This window comes from Phocoena phocoena, chromosome 10 (assembly GCF_963924675.1).
Source record: "Phocoena phocoena chromosome 10, mPhoPho1.1, whole genome shotgun sequence".
NCBI classification, from domain to species: Eukaryota; Metazoa; Chordata; class Mammalia; order Artiodactyla; family Phocoenidae; genus Phocoena; species Phocoena phocoena.
The window spans coordinates 9,160,634-9,178,679 of NC_089228.1; the positions used below are offsets into that span (position 1 = coordinate 9,160,634).

The 18,046-nt window shown below is 38.8% G+C and overlaps 1 protein-coding gene across 3 annotated transcripts in view; it reads right to left on the reverse strand.

The window, feature by feature from the left end:
* GRM7 (glutamate metabotropic receptor 7) overlaps positions 1–18,046 on the reverse strand; it is an 843,150-nt gene that overhangs the window by 283,981 nt on the left and 541,123 nt on the right. For all 3 annotated transcript variants that reach the window (XM_065884514.1, XM_065884513.1, XM_065884515.1), the window contains exon 6: positions 5,915–6,115. In XM_065884514.1, coding sequence (XP_065740586.1) covers positions 5,915–6,115 — 201 coding nt within the window. The remainder of the gene's footprint in view (positions 1–5,914; positions 6,116–18,046) is intronic.

Sequence of the window (18,046 nt, forward strand, 5' to 3'; positions counted from 1 at the left end):
GAAGTCACAAGAGAACCATGCAGAAGCCCTATGGCATTTTGTACCACAGAAGTCACATAGTGCCACTTCTGTATTAGCCACAGGCTCACTCAGACTCAAGGGGAGGGAATACAGATCTCACCCTCGATGAAGAAAAGCTAACTTCGTGTTTCAAGAAGACCACATGAGATATGCCATCTTTATAAAATAGACCCCAACCCAATTTGTTTTCTGGAAAGGAGTAAGTCTAGGTACAGACAGGCTTCACATGAAAGACTTCACTATATAACGATTCTCTAAGGTTGTGTATCCAAGACAACAAATTTGTTAAATTGACAAATATTGACACCTGGTTCGATGGGCCAACATCCAACATCAAGATAACTCAAATTTAGGCTCAGGACATTGCATTCATTTGGGATGACATAATTAGCCATCTTTTCTGTTGGTGCACAAGGGGAGGTTAAGTGATTGCTGAAGATGTAGCAATACTTTTAGAGCATTCTATTATCACTTCCTAAATTGACGCTTTCATAAATGTGAAGGTCGGAGTTATTAACGTGTACTCTACTGGTCTGGAACAGAACTCCCAGGGGTATGGAAAATTCTGTACTGAAGTAACAGAAGAGCACGATTAAGCTTACTGAGACCAAGAAACATCAAGATTTTTCTAAAACATACAGAAGAGAGAGGCTACAGTTTTCACAATGGACTAGAAAGAAAGTTGAGTTCTAGGTCTGTCTCTGTCATTTGCTAGCTGTGGTTGGACAAATATTTTCTCCTCTCTAAAATGTGATTCGTTTATCTAAAAGTCAAGAAATTGAATGAGTAAAAAAATGTCAAGCTTCTTTTCACCCTAATAGTTGCTCACTTAAAGCGACATGAAAGCCACTTGACGAAATCTAACACAGTTTTGTTTTTTTTTTCTGCTTTACAAAACTGTTGAGTCCCACCATTAATGAATGTCACACGGCCCTGGGAGGCTCCTGCCTGCCTGTCCATATGGCAGAAAGAATACCCTTAGAGCAAAGGAGATTATGTTGACAACAGAGAATGACTACAGTGATGACAAAGAAGGGGAACAGATTGGCCCTGCCTGTGAGCTCCCACAGAGCCTGTGTTCCAAGATGGAAGAGCAGGAATGTTGTAATAAGCCCTTTCTCTCAGACACTTAATAAAAGTCAAGAGAGCAGGCCACGGGGTTGGGTACCCTAGGTACCAGTTACAGCATCATCAATACATAACTGTGTGGCTTCAGACATCATGATTCTTACGTTCTCTGTGAATCAGTTTCTTTATCTGCTAAAAAAAAAAGAAGGAAAATAACAGTATCTAAGCCATTTAGTATTATGAATATTAAAGAAGCCGATACACAAAAAGTACCTAGGACAGTTTCTGGCACATAGTAATCATTTGATAAACGTAGGGCCTGTGTCCAATCAGAAGCTCAGCATCTCTGGCTCATCAGTGGTAAGCCCGTCTTAACCAAAGTCTGCAAGCGTTAAATAGAAGAAGAATCAGATGAGAATCACCAACAATATTCTCAAAATGACTCTTCTTTGTTACTGGCCAAAGAAGTGTGATGCTTACCTATGGACCAGCATACAAAGCCCAGAAACTGACTGCAGGATATGTACTGAATTTATGTGTGCTTTTTCTGGGAAAATTTGTTATATATTTTAGGAGATTCTGTAAGATAAGGAAGAAACTACGAAAAAAAGATAATTTGTAGGCGAACCATTTTTGTGGTTGTATTTATAGTCATTTTTGTCTCCATCTTAACTCGGAAACTGTTGGTTCCAGAATCAGCTATGGTTCTTCTTCACCCAGATACTAGGTAACTCCTGAATGATTGATACAATATTGTGGGTTTAAGTGGATTATTATTTACAAGCAGAGAAGCAAGATTTTTTAAACCATAACATAATTATCTAAACCAGGAAATTAACATTGATGTAATACTATTTAAAACTAATCCGCAAATGTTATTAAAATTCCTCCACTGTCCCATTCATATCCTTTTTCTGGTTTAAGATCAGTCAATGTTCCCACATTGCATTTAATAGTAATGTCTCCTTAGTTTCTTCTAGTCTGGAACAATTCCTCCATCGGTCATTCTCATGACCTCAACACTTTTGAAGAGTACTAGCCAGTTATTTTGTAAAATGACCTTCAGTTTGGATGTCTGGTGTTTGTTAACATTAGATGGAGGTCATGTATTTTTGGCAATAAGACCTCAGAAGTGATGTTGTAACCTTCCCAGGGTTATCTTTTTTTTTAATTAATTAATGTTTTATTGAAGTAGAGTTGATTTACTATTTGTTAGTTTCAGGCATACAGCAAAGTGATTCAGTGAATCACTTTTCAGTATATATATATACATATATACATACACACACACACACACACACACACACACGATACTTTTCAGATTCTTTTCCCATGTAGGTTATTACAAAATATTGAGTAAAATTCCCTGTGCTATACAGTACGTCCTTGTTGTTTATCTATTTTATATATAGTAGTGTGTATATGTTTCTCCCAGATTCCTAATTTATCCCTCCCCACCACCTTTCCCTTTTGATAACCGTAAGTCTGTTTTCGAAGTCTGTAAGTTCTGTTTTGGAAATAAGTTCATATGTATCATTTTTTAAGATTCCACATATAAGTGATATCATATGATATTTGTCTTTGTCTGGCTCACTTCACTTACTATGATAATCTCTAGGTCCATCCATGTTGCTGCAAATGGCGTTATTTCATTATTTTTTATGTATTCCATTTGTATACATACATATACCACATCATCATCGTCTTCTTCTTTTTTTTCTTTTGGCTGCACTGCGTGGCATGTGGGATATTAGTTCCCGGACCAGGGATCGAACCCATGCCCTGTGAAGTGGAAGCATGGAGTCCTCACCACTGGACGGCCAGGGAATTCCCAACTACATCTTCTTTATCCATTCATCTGTCGATGGACATTTAGGTTACTTCCATGACTTGGCTATTGTAAAAAGTGCTGCTATGAACATAGAGGTGCATGTATCTTTTTGAATTATGGTTTTCTCCAGATATACAACCAGGAGTGGGATATGGTGGCTCTATTTTTAGTTTTTTAAGGAACCTCCATACTGTTCTCCATAGTGGCTGCACTAATTTGCATTCCTAACAACAGTGTAGGAGGGTTCCCTTTCCTCCACACCCTCTCCAGTGTTTATTATTTGTAGACTTTTTGATAACAGCCATTCTGACTGGCGTGAAGTGGTACCTCACTGTAGTTTCGATTTGCATTTCTCTAATAATTAGTAGCATGTGATGTTGTTAAGTCTCGTTGCTGGTGACACTAACCTTGACAACTTGGTTAAGTGCTGTCTTCCAGGTTTCTCCACTTCAAAGCTGCTCTTTTCCCCTTTGTAATTAATGTGTTCCACGATGAAGGACACTTTGAGGCTATGCAAGTATCTTATTTCTCATCCTGCTTCTAAGCCCAATAATTTTAGCATCCATTGATGATTCTTGCCTGAAACAGTTATTACTGAGGTCTTTGCAAAATGGTGAGTTTTGTATTTCCATCTTTGCCCCATTCCATCGTGCTGTCCCTTCTCTTGCGTTTACGTATCCAGTTCAATTATTTATTTATTAGTATGGACTCATTGATATTTATTATATTCTATGAGCTTAACCCACTGTTGGCCCAGAATTAGCCAGTGGGATCTTCTTCAAGTTGGCTCCTTTGCCCCTTCCGCATGGTCCCATCAGTTTTTGAGCACTTTCTTGCTTTGTGGCACAACACGGTTTCAAATTCATCTTCTACCTGCCCTGCTCTGGCCCCTGAATTGAGAGCTTCACTAGGGAGCCCTAGTTCTTTTCACTGGAGAACGGTATTCATAAATAACATGTGGGTGCAAGTGCAGTCACTTCTACCAGGCTATCATGGCTCCTAGGCCCTCTCAGTGGACAGAACTAGACAGCAGAGGTTTGTACACACACAAACATACCCATATCCATCTCCCTACCTCCCCATCTGCACGTGTATTAAAAGCCATGAGCCCATGCTTGTATCTTCTGTTCTAATCCAACACAACAAGTCTTATTTTACCTTTCTCCCATCCTTACTAGTAATTTCCTTCTCTGACTCTCGTTATCCACAATATCTTTTATTAAATCTCAGCCCTCTTATGGACATAAATAATCTTCAGAATCGTGGGGAAAAAAATATACTAAGTTCCTAGGGATTGTGAAATATCTCTGTACAGTTATTCATGCCTTCAGTCTTATAGTATATAGTCAAATACTGTCTTCCAAAATTATTTGCACTCTTTATCTTTCTTCCTCACTCCCTTCAGTGTGGTTATGTTATTCATATGTAATTTAGTTAGGTTTATTACTGTATTAAATTTTGTATTACCCCGTGCAATGGTTATTTTTTAATTGAGAAATAATTGACATTCAGGATGGTTAATTTCATGTGTCAGCTTGACCAGGGATGCCCTGATAGCTGGCAAAACTTTATTTCTGTGTGTATGAGTATGTTCCTGAGAGAACTGTTGAAGTGAATAAAGAACTGTTGAATCGTTGAACTGAATAAAGCAGATGACCTTCCCCAATGTGGGCAGGCATCACCCAAGCCCTAGAAAGCCTGAACAGAACCAAAGGCAGAAGAAGGGCAAATTCACTCTCTCTGCTTGAGTAGAGACACCCATTTTCTCCTGGCTTTCAGAAACAGATCAAGACTTACACCACCAACCCTCTGATCCCAAGGCCTGTACACCTGGACTGAATTACACCGCTGCTTCTATGATTCTCCAGCTTGTAGATGGCAGATCATGGGGCATGTCAGTCTCTATAACAGTGTCAGCCAATTCCTAAAATAAATCTCCGGTTGTATTTCCCACTCATCTCTACCCATTTATTTTAGGTAACCAATTACTTTCTGCCCAAGTTTTATGCTTTGAGAAATAAATGTGTAATGTGACATGTGGTTGGTGTGGAAAATTACAACCATTACTTCCATTAACTTGAGTACCTAGAGCAACTGTCCCTTCCTTTTCCTCTTAACCCCTCCCATTCCTGCTTACATTCACCAAGAAAAAACTTGGAAAAAGTCCTTCTATTTTAAGAAAAAGAGGGCAAACCATAACCCCCCCAAATTTATTTATTCATTGGCTCGCTCACTACTCATTCATATAATTGATTCAATCATTTGAAATGCTATAATTCACATACTCAAGAGTAAATTGCAATCTGACTACTTAACTTATGAAACACATAATGTCAACACTTAGGATTCCAAAAGAGACTGGAATTGAGACCTCTAAACAAATCACTTGACCAAGAAACTGGAATTTTGAAATATCTGTGTGGACATATACTGGATGAGTATGAATAGGTTGCTGTATTGCCAAAAGACTTGGATATCACCAAGTTCTGTATCACCCAAAGTTACATCATCGGATATTCCGGTTACCTCGTTTACCATATGTCGGAATATTAGAATTTTGATGTATACAAGGACGTTAACACCATACTGGGCATAATTTGACTTCTTGGATTCAGAAAGTATTGTAACTTGTTATCTTTCAGTGCTTCAATGTCGTTATGAGCACTTGTCATTTTTATATATAGTATTTTAGACATACTACAGTTGTGTGGCATTCTCTAGATGTTCTTTTCTTTTTTTTTTTTTCGGGATGCGGGCCCCTCACTGCTGTGGCCTCTCCCGTTGCGGAGCACAGGCTCCGGACGCGCAGGCTCAGCGGCCATGGCTCACGGGCCCAGCCGCTCCGCGGCACGTGGGATCCTCCCGGACTGGGGCACGAACCCGCGTCCCCTGCATCGGCAGGCGGACTCTGCACCACCAGGGAAGCCCTAGATGTTCTTTTCTACAATATAAAGGCCCCCTGTCAGCCTGAGAAAAGAAAACATGGAGACTCACCGTTGAAATTCACATTGCGGATATACTTCAACAACTTCTTGCCCCCAGCTCGCTCCATCTCTGGACAGACACCCCGGTAGTCAGCACAGAGATCCTTGTTCATGTGATGAAGGGCATGAGCCATTGCGTACACCGCGTCAATCACGAACTGAACTTTACCCTCCTGCTCATAGGCGGAATCTTTTCCAATTCTCTCCTGTCCTGCACATTAAAACAAGAAACACACACAAACACTGGCGTTGAGTAGGATGTCTCAATTTGCATTTACTTTCAAATATGCTTAAAGAGAACAATGCTTTGAGTACAGTCACGCAGGCCACATATCCACGTTTGGCTACCATGTTCGGTTGCTTTGATAGTTTTTGGAATTTGACTTTGGAGCACATTACACTAACCTTTCTGACGTATTAGATAAATTTCAGAAGCAGCACTTCAAAGGATCACAATAAAAGCCCTTGTGATAAGCCACCACACTATTCAAAACATAGTGGCCCCACAGAACCAAGGGATTGCTGCGATTAGAAGCTGGGCTGCCACGTGCAAATCTTCAAAGCTCACTTAGGCTAGAAAGGTGATACGTCAAAAGAAAATGAGAGAAAACTAATGAAATACCACCCCTGAACTCATTACCTTCTTCTATACACCTGCTCTACTTCCTGGGTTGCCTGTCTCAATTGTGTGTATTACTGGCAACTCTGATGCTCAGGCTGGAAACCCTGATGTCATTTTTTTCATTCTTCCCTGTCTCTTACTCCACCCTCCCACATACGTATATCTAATGAAGAGCCAAAACGTCACCTGAAACAGTGAACAGTTTTGGCCACACTACCAATGCCCTATTTATGCTTTTCTCATCTCCCATCAGGACACAATGCTAGGTGTCTCTCTTCATCTAGTGATTCCTCCACGTTCATTTTTTCCAAACCACAGAGCTAATCACTTCACCCCCGTGCTCAGAATTCTTCAGTGGTTCTCCACTGCCCGCAAAATGAAATCCAAAGCCTTTCCCCTGACAACAGAGGGTGTTCATCATTTTGTTCCTATCTGCCTAACGACAGTGAGAACCGGCCCCGATGAAGTGTCCTCCACTGTCTTGGAAGCCTTATATACATGATTTTTATTTCATCCTCACTTTGTCAGTTAAATATTATTAGTCCTCATTATACAGATGGGAGAGCCGAGCCTTACAGAAATTAAATCACCCTCCGAAGGTCGTGTATAGGAAGAGCAGATGACAGCCCACGTTTATCAGAACCCCAAACCAACATTTCTCTCACTTCATGGGCCCTACCTCACCCTTTTCCTAGAATTTAAAACATATATATTTTTTGCTCCAGACAAGTATGGCTATTTCTCCCGTAAACATCATCAGCTCTAACGTTAATTATCTTCGGTCATACCCCTTGTCTTGCCAGAAATATCCCTCCTTGCTTTTGCCCATCATAACTTAACTCTGTCCCCGTGGCGCACTCCAGTGGTGGCTTACACTTAGCTTCTTGATCAGAATTAAAGATTTTCATAAAACATTTCAAATCTTTATTATAAAATTATCACTATATTTTAATGCTCTACTAGACTTTCCTTTTCTTTCTTTTTTTTCCCCTTATATCCCCAGCACTGAACACAGCATTTAATATCTGGTAGATTCTGAACAATACTTGTATTAAATTAGGCATCCGTTAAGTACATGGTAATACCAGGAACTCTCTTTAGACCTCTTGTCCCTCTATGACAAAAAATTAACCACAGATTGAATTTCACTTTCGCAGCAATCTTTCCCAGATTGTCTTCTATGACACATTTGTGTAGGAAAGAAACAGTAGGGATCCTACAACCCCTGTCCCTTCTCCTGCAAAACGAAGTGTTCCCGACAGCCACCGTATTAAACGTTATTAGGTTTCTTTACGGAGAGACTGTTTCAGAGTATTTAATATAACATAAAGTATGATTTCCAAGAAGGAAGTTCAGAATTTCCCCAAATTACGTGAATTCATATATTTTCCTTTTCAGAGCACACGTTAATATCTCAAACGGCAGACAGTTCTTTGTTTTGTATGTATCTCATTCAAGTACCAATCAACCTGGTGCTCACTGCTCTTCATTGGGTCTAGGCCTTTTCAGCGTGTCTGGAGCAGGAATCTTTTTTGAAAAAGACAAAATCCATCATGAATCCATACTGCTACTCTGAATTCAAATTCTGGACTACAGGATTTGTACTTAACTCGACATTCCTACACCTCTACCTCATTTTTGTTTTCATGAGGAAAATCCTGGTTCTTAATGACACCATTCTAACTATTTATTTGCTTGATTCCATAATACACAAATAACATTCTTAGAATAAATGTCTAACCAACAGTCTAAAAATGTAGCGTAATGAGCAGCCTTGGCATATATGTGCTTTTCAATTCTTACCGGAATATTTTGGTGATTTATTCTGAGAAACGGGATTGCTTTGTTCAAGAGTCAATCTGTGTGTGTTTTTGCTAAATACTGGCCAATTCCCCTCTAATGGGTGGTACCATTTTGTTCTCCCACCAGCAAAGAGAGAGAGTGTTCATTTCCCAACAACTCTGACAACCAAGTATGTCCTCAAACTTGGATTTCCGTCAGTCAGCTAGGTGAGAAATGCTACCACAGTCTATTTTTATTTGCATTTTTCTTACTATAGGGGAGGTTGAAAGTCTTTGCATACAGTTAAAAGCTACTGTATTTCTTTTCTGCAAACTGTTTTTATAAAAATTTGGTCATTTTCTTCTCTACTTTTAAAAGCTTTTTATTAATTAAGCATATTAAGTCTTTGAGATTAAGTTGCAAATATTTTTCCTAGTTTGTTATTTTTCTTTTACTCACTTTAGGTGTTTTCCAAACAAAATTATATTAGATTAAAAGATGTTTTTCTAAAAAAAATTATCAATTTATTTTCTTCTTATTGCTCTGGATTTTCAATCATGGTTTGAAAAAATGCTCCCACCCCAGGCTACAGAATATTCCATCCGTGTTTTCTTCTTGTACAATTTTATTTTTTAAACTTAGATATTTCATCCACTTGGAATACATTCTGGTATGAAGAATCAAACTTTTAGCTTTCTCCATATAGCTTCCTAGTTATATGCCAGTTCATCTTTTCTCACTGATTTGAAGTGCTTCCTTTATTATATATTAAGTTTTCCATGCATAATTAGATGTATTTCTGGATTTTTAAAATCTGTTTCACTGTTTGGTTTGTCTATTCGTGGGCCAACAGTACAGCTTCAATTATAAACTCTTTATAATATATTTTAATAACTGGTAGAGTTAGCCCCTCTCTCACCATAATTGTTCCTTCTTTTTCAAATTTTATGTTGACTTTTGTTTATTTACTCAAATGAGCTTTATTAGCTACTGATCTATCTTGAGAAGAGAAAAAAAATACTTGATGTTGAGTTTATGCTGTATTTATTAACCAACTTAGCCGGAACAGAAATTTTTACAAAGGTGAGAATTCCCACGTGTGTCTTTTCATTTGTTCAAGGCTACTTTTGCTTCCTTCAGTAGTGTTTTAAAATTTTTTCTCACATAGGTTTTGAGTGTTTTGTGGAAAGTGAGCCTTGGTATTTTACTTAGTTTTGCTGTTATAAATATGGTTTTCTTTGCTAAGTATTTCCTCTGGTTTTTGGTTGCATACATAAAAGTTATTCTTTGTTTCGTTGTGGTTGTTTTATTATTTTTCAACTTTCTATCACAAAAAATTTTAAATACAGAGGAAGGTTGAAAGAGTTTTACAGTGACCTCACCACCTAGATTCTTACATTAACATTTTACTACACTTATGTTATAAGGCAATTCATTTTCTAATAATTTTATAACCTGCTACTTTACAAATTTCTCTTATTTTTTAGAGTACTTAAAAAGGCAATCTTGATGGCATTATGACCATTCTAAAATATATACTGTGAAACGTGTTCAGCCTAGTAATTCAGGAGAGCAGTTTCTAGCCTGCATTCATAAAGACATTCATCTCAGAAAGAATGCCTTGAAAAACAAGTGCAGTATTTTAAATAATGAAATATTTCATTATGTTTGAAACATTATAGGTTTTACCCCTCTCCTGAAGAGTCATCAGGTATGTTAGCTTATTAAGGGCTCTGAGAAACACAGGTACATTTGTCTTTGGGGTTACCAGGACTTGAAAAATGTAGCCTTACATCAAGAAAATCAGAACTGGCAAGTTAACAACAACAAAAACAAAAAAGGCTAACTTTATTTCCCTACTGTTGCAGACGCAACTGCGTGCCAAGGTCAGAGTCTCTGGTTACTCATCTAGCACCCCCACCTCCTCCCCTAACTGAAATCTGCTTCTCTTCAGGTATCGGCAGCCACCAAAGGAGTGAGGGGTTCAGGACCTCTCCTGAGCCTCATTGAGTCTCTCCTCATTTGTCTAAGCCAATCCAGTTTCCTCCTTGGCAAGGGCTGATTTAGAAACAGGCACGGGTTACAGTTCTAGATGATGAGATGAAAGAAAAGAGTTTATTGGGTTCCACATATTAAATGATACAAATGAACTTATTTACAAAACAGAAATAGATCCGCAGACATAGATAACAAACCTATGGTTTCCAAGGGGGAAAGGTGGGGGAGGGATAAGTTAGGAGTTTGGGATTAACAAATACACACTACTGTATATAAAATAGATGAACAAGGACCTACTGTATAGCACATGGAACTACTCTCAGTATCTTGTAATAACCGATAATGGAAAAAACCCTAAAAAAGAATATGCGTGCGTGTGTGTGTGTAACTGAGTCACTTTGCTGTATACCTGAAACTAACATAACATTGCAAATCAACTACATTTCAATAAAAATTCTCAGAAAAAGTTTATTGGGGAACTCCTGAGAAAGTTTATTTGCTCTTAAAGAGAGATGAACTCAACTGCATCAAAACAATCACACACCCCCAACACACACACACACACACACACACACACACACGCACTGCATTTACTCTAGTCATTTTGCAGTCCTGAGGCAATTACCCAGCGTACGAATAAGAGCAGAACAAAAATGTGGCAAGGATGTGAAAATACAATCGAGCTGTGAGTTAGCCAAGCCTAGAATTACCCTACTTTTTTCTTTATTCCCCAAGTGACATACTCAATGGCTTATCCATTTAACTACAGCTTGATACTCAATGTTTTCCAGGTTTACTTGAACACTACACTTCTTATTCATGTACCATTTTATAACATCTCAAGGGACTAGCGTAAGTACACCTTCTTCCCCCCAAAAGTGAGAAAAAAAAAAGGGTAGTTTTAAGCAATATTTTTAACGATGTAAATTGAAATAAAAAAAAAGAAAGCATTTTCAATCAATTCTCGGTTAACAGCTCCTTCTTTCGGGCTTTCTGATGAACTGAGAGGTCGTTATATTCTTTTCTTGAATGAAGTTCATCCTTTTCATCACATTTCCCAGGAAAGGGTTTGAGGTTTAGATAAAATAAGGAGAACTCTGAAGCATTAATTATTTTTCATTTCTCCAGCATGCAAAGAAGTTTTCCTTTTAAAGTCTCCCGATTTTCTGATATAATGTTATTTTTACCCAAATAGTTCAGTATTTATCTTCAAAACGCACACTCCTTTAAGCTTACGTTGAGTAAATTTTCAGCTGCCCTACCTAAGAATAATCTACAAGCCCTCTCACGACCAGAGTTTCTAGTGTTCGTTCTGCTGGGGAAGTCTTCTTTCTTTGAAATATCTGCTTGTTTTGCTCATTTTAACATACTGCTTTCTCAGAATATACGCCTTAGTTAATACGCATGAGCAGACTATCAGGGAGAAAAAAAAGGCACAGAAAACGTAAGATATTACGGATCTGAAATTATTAATATAAACAATCCCACTGCAGTACGAAAACCAAAAGGAAGAGGAGGTTGGCCATAGGCAGGAAAAAAACCAAAGATATTTATTTGCTAGTGCGACCTGAAAAACCTACCCAAACGGTCCTGTAGATTTGAACAACTGGCCCAGTGTTTACCATATGTTTCTATGGGAGTGATAAATTATAATTTGTGTTTTGATTTCACATATTAATTGCAGTTATTTGCATCGGAAAGACCTCTTGGAAGTTATATATGCTTGTGCGCACTGTGCTTTAAATGCTGCATTACACGAATATATTTTATTGAATGTAAAGCCACAAACTTAAAAATTTCTTGAGGCTAAAGTCCTGGGTAGTACTGTATATAATTAACTAAAATACTAATGTTTGGTTATACTGCAAATGATAAACACACTCATAAAAACAGGAAGAGAATATGTCACAGGAGCTCTGAAAATAGAGTCAGGGCATATATAGGTGCTGACAGAACTGCTAGATTCTGGGTAAAAAGGATGCAAGGAAAGCAGGGTGGAGATCCTGGAACACTAGAAAATGTTGCAGGGTTCTAAAACCGCTACAGTTACCAGGCAAGCCTTCTTAAAATGCTACTGCAGTCCCTCCCATACTTTATTTAAAAAATAATAAAAAATAAACAAATAACTTGGTTTACTGGATAACTTTTTTTCCCCTCATGGGTGTACCTTCTTCTTTTAAGATGAATGTCAATGGTAAAATAAGATTCTGTTTTATGCAAATTTGCTTTTTTTTTTTTTAACAGTGAACACATTCATAGAATCTTGGGGTAACAAGCCATAGCAAGAAATACCAATTGAAGGACAGTCAGAAGTTCTGCATTGAGATGAAAAGCCTTCACTGCTGCTGTGCCTCTATTTGGAGGTGAGGCTGAACGAACCTAGCAATCGTGAAGAGAACGATGGGCGTCCCTGTCACAGGACGACAGGCAGCCTGCGCTTACTGTGTTCTTCCTGGGCACCCGGCTCTGCCCTAAGCACTTTTCATGGTTTCATGTTAAACCCTCACAACGCTTTCTCGGGTACCATTCCCCATCCCTCTGTTACTTCGCTATACCTTATAGACCATCTGCTAAATTGTTCCGTCCACGTCTGCACACGGAAAAGCGATGAACCTGGAGTGTTCCCCTTTGTTTCTTTCCATTTTCAACTTTAGTTTAGAGCCACAAATAATCTCAAAGTTCATGCTAGCCATGATTTTTACATCCTCTTACCCCCACCTGAAGGTTTCGCTTGCGTTTCCAGCAAGGAGGAAATGGATGGTTTTGACAACCACCATCATAGCCTTCCCTGACCTCTCCTTGGGTGGAAAAGTTAATGCCCAGAGAACCTGCCAAAGCGCTGGTAGAGGGACAACACAACAGCAGCAAAACAACTGATCCTCCACCTTCGATGACAAAAATGTGACTGTAATTGAACCATTAACATCCTCACGTTCTGCAGTGAACACAGCGAGTCCTATGCTACAGACTCAAAAACAACTCTAGCAAAGGTATTAGAGAGTGTCTAGCCACAAACCCTCATTTCTAACCTTTTTCCATGCAGGATGCTTCCCAGAAGACTATTTAATCATCACAGCTGAGTTTTCTTCTACGCTTCCATTTTCGATTTCCAGATAGGTGCAGGTAAAGATATATGCAGTGAGTCAAGGTGTGTGGGACAGGAGTAGGCTTTGCACAGTGCACACAGGGCACCAGGTTGGAAGCAAGGAATGTTTCAGCCCCAAGTTTCACACCTCCCCCCAACGTGTGGAAGGTGTTCTGAGAGACTGAGCTAAGGGCTTTATTTCCAAGAGCAGTCTGTTGTAAATAACGCCAGCCCATTGAGCAAAGGTGAGAACAGGGCTTCTGAAACTCACACAAGAAACCTTGCTGTACCAAACCAGAACAAGATGGAGTTTCTTAAAGAAGTGCATGGATACAGTTTCCATTTCTCACCTAGATTTCTTCTCTTCTGATTTCTTAAGGTAAATTTCTGTTTATATAGTTTTGGTTGCTTCTTGAATGCAAACCGTAAAATCACTAGTGAAGCAATCTCTCCGGACATGACTTCAAGATTAAGAAAAAAGATACTGCTTCAGATGCCTGGTCTCGTCACCCATCCCTCAGCAGGAGCCCCTCCATTAATGAGGTTCTGCCCCTCTGAAATTCTGTTTATGGCATTCCAGGAATTGTATTTAGGTTGAACTTTCAGGATACGGGGGTGGAGAGAGGGAGGGGAAGAAACAAAAGAAGGAAGGGAGGGAGGGAGGGAGGAAGGAGAAACGAACAGAAAGAAAGGAGAAAAGAGTAAGAAAGATCAACCTGAACCTGACGAAGCTTTTGGATATATTAACTAATTTACATACAGCTGATTCATTGTGCTGTACAACAGAGACACAACATTGTAAAGCAACTACAATAAAAATTAATTAGAAAACCTAATTTATAGGAAGTAGAGAAAATAAAGAAACATGTAAATCAACATTGCAGAGATGCAGAAAACAAAGTCCAAATGTAAAAAATTCTACAGAAATAGTAATAAACTATTTTCTTCAACACATAAGTAGCAAAAGTTAAAAAAAGTGGAGAGAAACATTTAAAAATTTTTAAAAAGACTTAAGAGATATATCAAACAGATGTGGCATATGGACTTGGTTTAGATCCACCTGTAAACAAATCAATGATATCAAGACATTTATGACAGAAGGGAGAGACTACGGGATGACGATGGGCAACTACTGCTTTTTTGGTTTTTGTGTGTGTGTGTGTGTGTGTGCTTCTTATATATTTTTAAGAGTATTTATCTCTTAGAGAACATACTGAAGTATTAAAAAAATTAAATGTCTGGGTTTACTTTGAAACGGCCAGAGGTGAGAGAGAAACATTCGGGGTACATGTGAACATAAATTGGCTATATATTGACTATTGTTGAGGTTGTGTGATGGATACATGGCGACTTATTCCACTACTCTCTCTGATTTTTGTGTTTGTTTGAAAGATCACATGATGTCTATAAAAATAAAAAGAAGAGAAGGAGGAGAAATAAGAAGGGGATGGATAAGGAGATGGGAAGAGGAGAGGGAGGGGGAAAAAGAACAAAAAGAAGAGTATTGGGTTGAAGAATAGGGGAAGTAGGCAGGGAGGAAACAGAGGAGTTGAACTCAGCTGCCTGTAAGGGACACAGTACGTGCCAGACACCCAACTAGAACCAAGGGACACAGAGAACACAAAACGCTCTCGTGCATGTTCTCACTGTTCACAGCTCCACTCAGATGCTTCTGCTTAAATGCAGTTTAAGGGCTGAGAGTATGACTCTGCTCCGCAGGTATTTAGGAAGGGGCACACGTAGCACAGATGCTACAGCATATGGGTGGGGTCCCAAGTCACTTCCTGGAAGCAAAGTAAGCATGTTGTGGGGATGGAATGATTTCATCTCACTGCCATGATGCCCCTTTGCCTTGTGAGATGCAGAGAAAAGGCATAAGGGAATTGATCCCACTACAGGGTTTGAAAGGACTTAGCAGAATCATTAGCCCAATGACAGTATAAATAAAAAGAAAAAGCCATGGTTTAACTCCATTTGGGTTCTGTATCCAGGGCTGGTGACTATAAATAAAAAGGAAAAATATGCATATATGTATGTTGAACTCCCTAGAGGCAAGACTGGGTCCTAAACATTGCTATATACCCAGAACCCGAGGATGAGTGAATATCCTGGAAAGAAAAGGGAAATAATGAGCAAGTAGCTTTCGTAAAAAGGTAGAAAAGAAAGATTATAATCCTTCAGCCGGGAGAGCTGACGGCTGACATGGAGCATTTAATTCAGGTGGCCAAATGACCACCTGAAACAGTAGCACCCCGAACGCCGACATTCGGGATCCTTTTCCTTAAACAGGGTTCTTAGGTGCCTAAAGACTCTACTTATCACTGTTTTCAGTTAAGTTATTCAAGGGACGATGATAAAAACATTCTGTTAGTCGTTTTTCAAGGCAGGATTAATTTTACACTCAATTTTATACCTATGTACACATACCTTACAACATATACTTTTGACCATTTAGTCATGATCACCAGAAGTGAAATAGTTTTCTTCCTACTGAACCCTAACAATATTCATAACAGAAATAAAGTCGATACAATTCTCGACTCAGAGGTTCCGAAGGCTCTGAGCTTCTTAGGAATGTCACATTCCATCTGTATTTAAAAAAAGAGTAGAACAGCTAACCCGACAAGGAAAAAACCTTAACCAGGTGCTAACCAGAAACCTAAAACTGACAATTCAACAGTCAGAACACACTGGATGATTTGCCTGAGGAGCTACTAGCCACATCCATGCTACCCCTGGAAGGAAATTAATTAAGTAGTATTGGATGAAACCCTTTTGTAGACCGGTAAAGAGGAGGTTCTTGATACAAAGTCTAGAAATCCAGACTTAGTTTAAAACACGTGTAAGTCAGTACGATTTAATGGGGAAAAGCCCTTCAAAATCTCTCTATTTTGAAACCAGTGTGATGGTACTTCCAACTCTTCTATAATCAGGCCAACCATTTCAAGAGCTACGAGCACGGAGACTCGTATCAGACAAACCTGGGTTGAAATCTTGCCTCTGCATTCATTGTACCTGTGACTAAATGGGAGCTATACGACTCTTTACCAAACCACTTGAACACGTTCAAGTTGCCTGGTGTTCATAGAGGGCTGTGATGAAAAACAGCAACAATAGCTAACATTCATTCAGTAGTTTCTATTCTCCAAAAACTATTCTAAGCACTCTACATACATCATCTATCTCTCATAATCACCCTATGATGAACATACGGTTATTATTATTGCCATTTACCGGTAAGGAAACTGAAAGTTTATTTAAATAACTTACCCCTAAAGTTACACAGACAGCAAGTGGCTAGTCAAGAGTTGAATCCAGTTGTCTGACTCTCAATTCAAAGTGTGAATATTTTTTATGGTGATATATTCTGCATTTAGTAAAATGCTACGTCATAAATGAACTGCTCAATCAGTACTGACAAACACAAAGCAATACATAGAACGTTTTTATCACTCTGGAAAGTTATCTTGTGCCCCTTCACAATTAACCCTTCTCCCTCCACTGTAAAGCAACCGTTGATCTGTAATCTAACGTAAGTTACTTTTGCCTATTCTAGAAATTCATATAAATAGGACCATACAATATGTACTTTTCTCTGTCTGCTTTCTCTCACTCAGAAAAATATTTTTGAGATTTATTCAGTTTGTGGCATGTACCAAAATCTCATTCTTTTTTATTGTTAAGTATCATTCCACTGAATGGATATATTAGAGTTTAATTATCCATTTGCCTTTTGATGGACATCTGGGCTATGTCTAGTTTGGGGCTTCTCAAGACCTATGGAGGGTCTGTGATTTTACCCGATGTGTAAGAGTTTAGCCTGTCATGGTTCTGTGGACACTGGCTGAAGATGTGAGACCCCTGGTTCAGAGCCAGGTACAGCAGGCAGCACAAACAGGTTTTCTCAGAGCCCCCTCCTTACCACCCCCCTTGCTCAAGTCCAAGGTGGTGACAGAGAGCAGTCCAGGTAGATGGTGCACACACAATGGGTTTACATTAGAACTTTCAAACTCTGAGCTCAGGGAGACTGAATCTTTTATAAAGGATTTCAAGCAAAGCTACCTGACCTTGGTTCCAGAGGGAGATATTACCTTTATTACACTGGCTAGTAAACAAACCATCCCTACGCTTCTTGACGATATGCTATCTGTATCTTCCAAGGCCACTGACTATATAATAATACCTTGAAAAGCTAACCAGTGCACCTGCTCTCAATATAGCAAAGGACACCAATAGAGGATCGTCCCGCAATAGGGCAATTATGAATAAAGCTGCTGTGAACATTTCTTCACAAGGCTTTTATGGATATGTGTTTTTATTTCTCCTGAGTAAGTACTTAGGAATAAGAGTTGCTGTATTATAGGCTCACGCATGTTTAACTTTTAAAGAAGTCGCCGTGTTCCAAAGCAGTCGCACCATTTTATTCTAATATCAATGTATAAAAATGCAGGTTTCTCCATATCTTCTCCAATATTTGATGTTATCAATCTTTTCCATTTTATCCATCTGTATTAGAACCTCACTGTGGTTTAATTTGCATTTCTCTGATGAATAATGATGATTTTCATTTTTTTCATGTGTCTATTGACCATTTGTATTAGACCTAGTAGTTTCCCTTTGCAAGCATCTTGGAAGTTCAGCATCCCAGGCTATGC